Source organism: Hyalella azteca, unplaced genomic scaffold (genome assembly GCF_000764305.2).
Source record: "Hyalella azteca isolate HAZT.00-mixed unplaced genomic scaffold, Hazt_2.0.2 contig9625, whole genome shotgun sequence".
NCBI classification, from domain to species: Eukaryota; Metazoa; Arthropoda; class Malacostraca; order Amphipoda; family Hyalellidae; genus Hyalella; species Hyalella azteca.
The window spans coordinates 221,371-231,273 of NW_025939693.1; the positions used below are offsets into that span (position 1 = coordinate 221,371).

Here is a 9,903-nt window from a genome sequence, read left to right on the forward strand (position 1 = left end):
TTAGTTTTAGCGAGTAAATAATTATAGCGATTACATTTGTTAAAATGATTAATTACGTCGATTTATTAAATTTTTGTTGTACTAATAACGCATCAATGAGCACGCATTAAATCCTTTAATAGACATAATATGATAACATACGGTCAAGAACCTCAAAATAAAGGGATTTCTATTAAAGATTACCATTAGGGTGTCTGATGAAATTGCTTGGAATTTCCGATCGTGCGGCAAAGGATGTAGTTAGTTTTGGCTAAGGCACTGTTCGTTCATGGTGTCGCTTTGCCAGGCGATACGAAAGTTGTGTTGAACTTTGCAAGGAATGAAATGAATACTCGAGACCAAATGAATTTTTAATAAAGCTATGAAACTATCTTTAAGCACATCAATTTAAATATTTCCTGAATTTTACATAATATAAAACACTAAATTAGCGCCTAACTTACGAAACTACTAACAACACCTATAGGCTAAGGGCACCCTAATTTCCATCTTAAAAGTAGTAGGAAAACCTATTAACTTCTACACGAAGCCCCACAATTTAGGTGGCATAAAGTCGTCTAATGTACATAAATAAAAACAATTGCCTCCCATTTCGTTTCGCAGACAGCTGGTACTTATCGCTCTGATCGAGATTCGGCGCCGTATGCAGACAACTTGGAGGTCAGATGAGAATTTGAGTGCTACAATATTCATGTTCGTTAATTTTCCTATTGATAGACATCTTATAAAGCTATGTTTATTTTCCAGGCGTCGATCGAGGGCCGGTGACCATCATCGTGTTTCTACTTGCGTCCTGCCCCCGAATAGTTGCCAGGCTGCGCGCCGCCCTCAGATAGGCATAGCGTCAGTACACTTGACGCACAGACACGTCGAGGTCAGCAGCGCGAACTGCCATACAAAAAAGGGTGTATAATATGGATGCATGGATCGAAACTATTAGCAGTTTAAAATTTTCAGATTTCAATATTTAAGCACATACATATTCGTAATATAATGATAAACAGCGAGAAATAGATTCAAGTTTACCAATAGGCGTTCTCTGTCTCCAGAAACTTCCATTTCAATAAAAAAGTCCGAGCCAAAATTTTGCTGAGAGCCTCAGTTTCTATCTTAATCTTTGTCGAAATGCAGAGCGCAAAAGGTTTAAAACAATTAATAAATAAAGTTTGTCCTCTTCAGCTCATATTATAGTAGTCGCCAAACTGATCGCCTGGCTGATATTGTTTCAAGGCTCCCCATATTTAATGTGTCCCACGCAGCAGAACCACTGATTATTAAATGAAAAAAAGACTGACATTTTAACTTCTGTTGTGATCTCATATTAAAGTTGTAATTAAACTACTGATTCTTAAGTTATTGCGAATAATTTCCTGAGAATATTAGTTCTGTAGTGACCTCAGGTCAGGAGCCGTACTTTCAAATCTTGCCTGTAAGTACACGTAACGGCCGATTACTCGTCTGTGATTGTAGGTTTAGCTTGAAAAGTCGGCAGTAATTGGCTGACTTAGTTACGAACTTATACCTATTTTCGATATTGCGGCTCTACAGGTGCGCCCAAGTGTGCTCGCTTGATTACATTTATCTAGGCAGGGTGGCCTAGTGGTTAAAGTTCAGAGTACCAAGATTGGAGCAGAGAGGTGCGGGTTCGATTCCAGCTCTGTGCGCCAGTTTCTGGTCAGAATCGGCGAGGAGGCCGGGCGGTTTAGCACAGCAGAATTTGAATCAGTGAGTTGTGAGTTCGAGACCGCAACAAGCTCTGAATGTTCTGCGATGTTAAGAATCGGCGACAGGCCTACGGCCTACTAAACGCTGAAACCGCTATTATCTGTCGAAGTATAAGTAGGGACCAATGTTGAGTCTTTGATTGATTGGCTTAGCTTGAAAAGTCGATAATTATAGGATGACTAAGTTATAAAATTGCTACTATTTCCGCTAGTACTGCATTAGGACTGTAAACTCTGGTGGTGTGGTGCAGTGCAACTAGGAAAAGTGCTGAAAGAGCAAAAGTGGCCAGACAGAGGAAGGAGAAATGGAAAAGACTCTAAACTCTCACCACCAACACCCCGAAAAAGATGGAGAAGTGTATCGTGGCTACCGCCTTGTCAGCGACGTCTGCCAGGAGCTTCTCATAGCAGCCTGTGATATAGAGATCGTTTGTGTTCTTAGATGTGCACGTTGTTCCTGTGAACTCCCTGCAGCATCCTGCTGGGCGTTTGCCCTGTAATAGTGACACGCGTTATACCAGCTATAAGATTGAATTAAGGCAAAAATGTAAAGTAAAAAAGAGTTAAATGAAATAAATGTTTTTTTCGTTCGGAAATAACAAACAAAATATATTTGAATAAGTATGAACGGAATTATAAGGCGATAAAATTAACTTTTTTTTCCAGAGCAAAATAGATATAGCAATATAATAAACGCTTATACTACTGGAACTCCCATAGTCTGAGAAATCAAAGAATGGATTCAACATTGACCTCATGATTAAACACTTGAGATCAAAGCGAATTTTTATTTTCTAAAATTAATATATATAAATTGGAAGTTCTATGTAATGTTGCCGCGATTGCTGAGATAAATACTCCACGAGATGAAAATCTTTCAAGGACATTTTGAGGCGAATCAAAATAATGAAATAAATAAATAATTACCTTCCTAATCTCTTGAAAATATTAACAACAGAAGTTTTCACGAAACAAATTTAAGCTTCTAGGTTCTCAAGAATAACTTGGAAGTTAAGATTAACATTGATAATCCATTAATTTCGAATTTTTTCTAAGGCGAAAAGTATAATTCGAGATCTGAACTGATTTATCTCCTCTAGTACTACCTAACAACTGTCTCATTTTTCGATAACTTATGCATTGTTCCCTTTACCTAGCACCCAACAATTATTCCCAAACTCTCACCTAACCATTGTTTCATTTCGATAAAATTTAACCATTGTATCAGATCCCTAGTACCTAACCAATAGTAACCATTGTTTCATTTTTTATGACTTGACTATTGCATCCTTTTCCTAGCCCTTCACGATTGTCTCTTTCACGAAGCACTCAACCATCGTCTCTTTCTCTAGCGCCCAACCGTTATCTCCTCTTATTACACTCAACCATTGACTCTTTCTCTATCACCCAACTATTCTCATCTTCTCTAGCACCCAACCATTCTCTTTCTCAAGCACCCAATCTTTGTCTTTTTCTCGAACACCCAACCATTGTCTTGTCTCTTTCTGAAGCATACAATTATTGTCACCTTTTCTAGCACTCAATCATTGTCACCTTCCCTAGCACCCAATCATTGCTCTTTCTCGAGCACCCCATCATTGTCTCCTGCTTGCCAGAAGATATTGTATCCTCTCCCTATCTCATACCTTTGAGCAGAAATGCAAGACTTATCCATTGTCTCATTTTTCTAAAACTTTACCATTGCCTTAGAGACAAACATCACACTTACGTCTGGGTAGTCGTAGCAGTTCATAGATCCACAACACTGGTTCTGGGGACGCATCATTTTCATTAAAACTCGTTATGCACGCATCAAACATTTCGAAGCTTAAATAAAATTATATTAGCAATATGAAGAGTTCATGTATGATATCTTAAATCTCTAATTATCTCACATATATAAGCATATAGGAATAATGTTCAAATACGAAGTCGTCGTTCAACCGTCACCGTCCGTACACTTACATTTTTGTAGATTATATCGACTTGGTTTTCGAATTCCCCGGGGCTGTCGAGATTGTAGTTTTGAACATCATTGTCCATTTTGACCTTGATGTCGTCGGCGTATTTCTCGTTGTTGATGTTGGCGGCGCCCATGCCAGCGAACACCAGCGTGATGCCCACCAGGGCCAGGCCGAGCACGAAGTACTGCGAAACACTTTGGTTATATAATTACAACTCACTTACAATTTTGATTTAGATATACATACCACGTTAAATTTAAATTCATTTGTTTGCCGCACCAAGAGCAAACACCATGGCAATCGCCAGCAAAATATCCTCATGTACTTTTCGATTTGCTCTAAGTAATTTGCTCTGTTCAAGTAATTTGAACTCGTGCTTATTTAGCTACTTGAATGTTGAAAATGCTATAAAACTGACAATATTTGTTAAAATTCGGGTTCAAACAAAGTAGCTTTTTGTCCTGGTAACAAAGCCAGAGATACTAGACATATTGTAAAGGAAGAGCTTGTTGCCGCAACAGCAAGACCTAAAGACTACTCACAGTGTAGAAGAAGAACTTGTTGCCGCAGCAGCAAGCACTAATTGGAAACTCACAGTGTAGAGGAAGAGCCTGTTGCCGCAGCAGCAAGCACTAAAGGATACTCACAGTGTAGAGGAACAGCTTGTTGCCGCAGCATCAAGCACTAAAGGATACTCACAGTGTAGAGGAACAGCTTGTTGCCGCAGCAGCAAGCACTAAAGGATACTCACAGTGTAGAGGAACAGCTTGTTGCCGCAGCAGCAAGCACTAAAGGATACTCACAGTGTAGAGGAACAGCTTGTTGCCGCAGCATCAAGCACTAAAGGATACTCACAGTGTAGAGGAACAGCTTGTTGCCGCAGCAGCAAGCACTAAAGGATACTCACAGTGTAGAGGAACAGCTTGTTGCCGCAGCAGCAAGCACTAATTGGAAACTCACAGTGTAGAGGAAGAGCTTGTTGCCGCAGCAGCAAGCACTAAAGACTACTCACAGTGTAGAGGAAGAGCTTGTTGCCGCAACAGCAAGAGACGACCACCCCAAGGGCGCTCAAACAAATGATGAAGGTGGAGGCGGACTGCAGGCCAATGAGGACGTCCAGAGGTTCTTGTGGGATGTCGTGGCCGTAGCCGTTCAGTGTGGTCTGAATGACGGACGCCAGAGTCAGCACAATCACCCCAGCAATCTATAGAAAATAGGTGAAGTTTCATGAAAATTTATCATGTGATCAGTATAATACGCGTGGGCGTTGGTGTTTATTATCTTGTTTGTAATTTAAAATGAAAATAGACATAAACTAGTGCAACTATGAAGCCTGCTCGCCTCACTCACGAGAAGCGGACTCATTAAGCTACATTCAATTTCATATTAAGTTCTCGACTCAAGCATATTTTCATCAACGTCTTAGAAAAGTCACCCACACGATTTACAAAAGATATTAAAAAATTTTAGCCATGTCTTACACAACACACAACAAAATCTTGCATTCTATGATGCCCCGAACAACTGCATGCAAGGCGAATATGAAGCACCACGTCTTCGTTCATAGTGTATAAGCAATCTCAACTGAGATTATTAAATAGAAGCAGCTCATTTCCGTGCATGTTTGATTGTATCAATACAAATTTTATGAAATGAATAAAGTTTTCAGAAAGATGAACAAATCTCGATGTAATAGTATATCTATTATTAATTACTTCTTAGATCGAACATCTAACTTAATTGCTAACACGATAATTGCTTATTTCTGAAATTATCTGAAGAAAAATGTTACTAATTACAATAATATTTAGATAAACCTAATTTTTAACGATAACTATTAAACCAACATAATTGTGCGCCACTCACCGCCACCAAGATGTTGAAGGCAACCAAGAACGTCTTGGTAATCATGCCCGTGATGCAACCCATCTTTATTTTAAACGCACTAGACCAATATAAAAATCTTAGAACAGGTCCGGCATTAATTTCTAGTTCGGGGACATAAATACTGATTATTAATAAGAAGTATCGAAAACGGCAAGTCATTGTTCGCCGAAGTAAACATTGCTCGTTACAGGGCAATGATGTTATCCGGCAAAAAGGGACTAATAAAAGTCCAAAAATTGTTAGTGAGTATTATTAAAGCCCTAAATCATTCACCTACTTTTATTGGTAATTGATGTACATATTCTCATAAAATATCGGTGTACATCATGAAGCCTAATCTAGAGTTGTACTTTTCAGTAAACGGTCTAATTCCGAATGGGACAGCAGCGTATTTGGCCGCCATTTTAGTGTTGTAAAAAGGTTTGTCGGAACTATATTAGCTCACGTGTCTGGCAAGGGAAATGGACGTGGTCTTACTGGGAACTAAATTGCTGAAGTAGCGACCCAATAATTTCATATCATATCACTCCTTTTAAAATGTTCTATCGTCAAGCTTATGAATAATTGTTAGTTAGTTTAATGTTTTTGGCTACTTAGTTAACAAAGCAGCTGGATAATGCAGATTGTTTACACTATTATTCAACCAAAAGAATAATTTATCACTTGAATTTTCTCTATAACAAAGTTAATTTTGTTATAAACACTGTCCTATGAACCTAAGAGAACTCTACTGAGTTGCCATTCTGGAATCACAGTCATCACACACATTCACAGGAATCACAAAGTGGATGCCGAGATGGTAACGCATCAAACAATTTACAATTAATACTGATAATCACTTATGGAAAGTGATAAATTGAATTAATTTGATTACTTTCAAAATTTACAGTACTTCTTATAACTATGCAGGAAAATGGGCTGAACACTCGATGAAATTAGATTGATAGCCGGAACTTCCACTATATCAATGACATGATCGTTTTCTCAAACTCTATGAGTTAGAACAGATTTCATTCCACTCCTGCTGTGTGATGATATTCTTGATTGGGAATGATCTTTTAACGTATCTAATTTTTCGGAGGTACAACAAGAAGTCTTTCTCGTAGAGAAAGAGTACGTCTACTGCTGAGTTCCAACGGTTCCAACATCCACTTCGGTACGATAAGATTATCATGACAGTTAAGATCAATGATTAGTGGGAGACGAGGATGAAAAATCTTACATTAAAAATACAAACTAAGACAATCTAGAGAACAAACAACGCATTAACTTAAAATGACGAAGTTTTGAATTGATTTGCTTATTTTTTACATGACGAGACAAATAAACAGTATTTGTTTCGTGATTCTCGAAACAAAGGATGAAAATGTTAATTTCGGATTTTCGTAGCTACGACCCAACGCCACACAATGTTCCAAGTAAAACTTGCTTAATGATGCATTTTCCCATAGAATTATCGTTCCGTACCCTTTTATAAGCATGCAGTAAGGTGCTAGTTGAAATGCTTTTGATGACGGAAATTTTTTTGACTAAAAGCTTTTCTAACTGCAGCAAATAAAAATATTTGAAAATATTTCAAGTAATTTCAATGTTTAATAGGACAGGCTAAAGATAATTCGTGTGGTATATTACTGAGTCCTGAACATACTGGTCCAGGGTCTTGCATACCATGTTGCAAACAGTCGGAAATTTATCTAACAACATATTAGAATAGAATAAAATAGAAGTGTCGGCACTGAAGAAATAGGCCCATGGCCAGTTGCCGATTCTTGTACTTTTCGTAACTTGATTCCACAAGGGATCCGGCCTTTTGAACCCGATCTTTCAATAACTGACGAATTAATTGAGATAGCTGCTGGGCTTATTGCCTGGTCCGTAATTTGCTAGGCATTTCAAGACTGAACATATGCTCCTGCATAGCTTCGTCTAGTCTGTTCTTGAAGGCATTCAAACGCGGAGTGTCAACGATGCTTTCAGGGAGGCTGTTCCACATGTCGGTGAATCGAAGCGAGAAATAAATGATGTCGCATGGATGTGTTACAGCGCAGTTTTTTCAGTTTAAAGCCGTGGCCCCTGGTGTTCGTTCTTGTTTCAAATTCCAGTAATCCTTCTGGAACCTCGTATAAACCGTGTGTATACTTGTTTACTTCAATGAGATCACCACGCAGACGTCGATAACGGAGGCATGGAAGCTTCATAATTTTTAATCTTTCTTCATAAGGCTTGCCTTTTTATCCCGGAATTATTCTTGTTGCACGTCTTTGAACACTCTCGACTAAATTTTTGTCCTTTTCTAGTTTTTGTGACCACACTGCGTTTCCAAATACAAGGTTCGGACGCACGACAGCGACAAACAACAGCTTCATCGCACCTGCATCTATGTATTCATAAGAGCGTCTGATCTGTCCAAGTCGTTGATTGGCTTTATTAACTTGAGCTTCAACATGCTTAGAAAATTTCAACTCATTGTCGAAATTAACTCCTAGATCTCTTTTCATTGTCGACTTCGCCATCATCACTGTCGTTGCAACTATGTCTTTTCATCCCGTAACCTTGCTGTTCATTATTCTTGCCAAGGTGAACTTTACATTTGTTAGCATTAAAACGCAGCTGCCACTTATCAGCCCAGTCAACCAAACTGTCAAGATCACCTTTCAACTGTACTTTTTGCGACGTATTCCTCACTGTACTATAGACTTCCCGGAAGTTTCAGTGCCGTTTTTCTGGGAGTTAAACATGATTTAAAATATTCAGTTTCTTAGAACGATAAGAACCATAGTTCTAATGTTTTAGAACTATAATAACAAATCAAGTTTTAATCTATATTAGTTCATTTTTTTAATCCGGGTCCGCATAACCGGTGAGGGGAGTCAGGGGACTTGTGCTCAGGTCCGCTGTGAAAGTGGCGGTCAGTAGCAAGACGGTTTATGTAGGAGCTGCGGTCGACGACGGTCGTTAAGTGACTCTGCGAGAACAAAGGAAAGGCAACTGACTTACTCTTCTCCACTGCAAAATTGTAATTATTTCTCAGCATTATTTATACTTATAAATACTATTATTATTATTTTTCGTAATCCGTTGAAGGGCGGTTGCCCCGTGTCACGGTGTCAGCCTTGCAGGGCTGCCTGAGCTGGACAGTGGACACGATGGGCAAAAACAAACGGAGAAAACAAAGTGGAGCTTCAAGTCATTCAGACTCAGATGGAAACACTTGCTCCAGCCATGAAAACTCGTTACTCTCCTCTTTCGATCCCAATGCAATTCCATCTCTTTCGCGACCACCTCCCTTAGCCATAGGCTTAAATCAGAACTCAGCACTTCAATGTAACCTGGATCTGCCTTCCCACACTAGCCATGGTGTGGTTGGTGCCCAGCCAATTTGTGTCTTCATTAAATGTTCTTCCCATGATGCCCAACATTACAACTAATTCTGGTATTCACAAGAATCACAACTTTGAGGGATTCTTAAGCTCTATCCCCCTTGATGATGTTTCCGACTCTGACACTGTAATTACAGCAGGACAAAGGAACCATGTAGAAAACCTGATGAGTCAGCAAAGCTGTGTCATTTTGATTGAGCCAGTTTCACTCCTGGATGATGGAGACTGTCAATCCACACCTGGTCAAGTTGATTTAAGTAGGTTCCTCTCTAATGACCTTGCTCTCAGCAAGGCACTGGCCACATAGTGGCAAACCAGAGCTTTTTAGAATCGGTTCATTTTAGTTTCCTCATTTACTCGAGATTTAAACCAATTTCTTAAGTACGATAATGCTGGTATCCAGGATACTTTACTGGTCTACTTGTAGGACTCAAAATGAACTTGAGGGAGAGTCTAAAAAACTCTCTGCTTTGCCACTATGACTGGCCACTTCTGCTTTTGGAAAAGTTGGCATCTCTAGCATGTCAAAAAATATTGCCCATAATTTACTGGTTCTAAATATGAAAACATCACAAGGAGTCTCGCATCTGCTGGAGGTGGAGAAGCTGGGAATGTGGAAAATTAAATGCAGACTTCCTGCTAGTCAAACTACAACAGCAGGAGTTATTGGCCCATTTGGCAGTGAAGTGTCCAATGAAGAACTCACTGAAGCTCTGACCTCTGCAGGACACCTGGGCGTTACTGCAGAGAGAATCTTGAAGGGAAAAGACCTTGTCAAGTTGTCAGGACCTCAATGTTCAAAGTAGTCTTCCCCTGTACTGGCCTGTAGTGCCCTGCCTTCACATGTGACCATTGGTTACCAGCGTTTCCAGGTTAACATATTTGTAGACAAACCCTGGCAGTGTTTCAGATGTCAGCGCTTTGGACACAGTGCTCTAACCTGCAAGA

At 39.4% G+C, this 9,903-nt stretch overlaps 1 protein-coding gene across 1 annotated transcript; it reads right to left on the bottom strand.

Moving 5' to 3' along the window:
* Positions 1-343: 343 nt before the first annotated feature.
* Positions 344-5,816, bottom strand: LOC108681477 (CD63 antigen). The gene is made up of 6 exons (XM_018170512.2): positions 5,555-5,816; positions 4,701-4,892; positions 3,690-3,872; positions 3,454-3,495; positions 2,054-2,218; positions 344-888 (listed from the first exon to the last, which is right to left on the bottom strand). Exons 1-6 carry the CDS (start codon positions 5,732-5,734, stop codon positions 829-831), a joined length of 822 nt encoding a protein of 273 aa, XP_018026001.1. The 5' UTR covers positions 5,735-5,816; the 3' UTR covers positions 344-828.
* Positions 5,817-9,903: the final 4,087 nt, after the last annotated feature.

What these genes read in the sequence shown, in the direction of transcription:
- LOC108681477 (XM_018170512.2), bottom strand. Translation starts at nt 5,734, where the DNA reads ATGACTTGCCGTTTTCGATACTTCTTATTAATAATCAGTATTTATGTC. An exon ending in ACTGCTACGACTACCCAGAC is followed by an intron (nt 2,219 to 3,453) that starts GTAAGTGTGATG and finishes TCACTATTACAG; the next exon opens with GGCAAACGCCCAGCAGGATG. An exon ending in TCTTTTTCGGGGTGTTGGTG is followed by an intron (nt 889 to 2,053) that starts GTGAGAGTTTAG and finishes TTTGTATGGCAG; the next exon opens with TTCGCGCTGCTGACCTCGAC.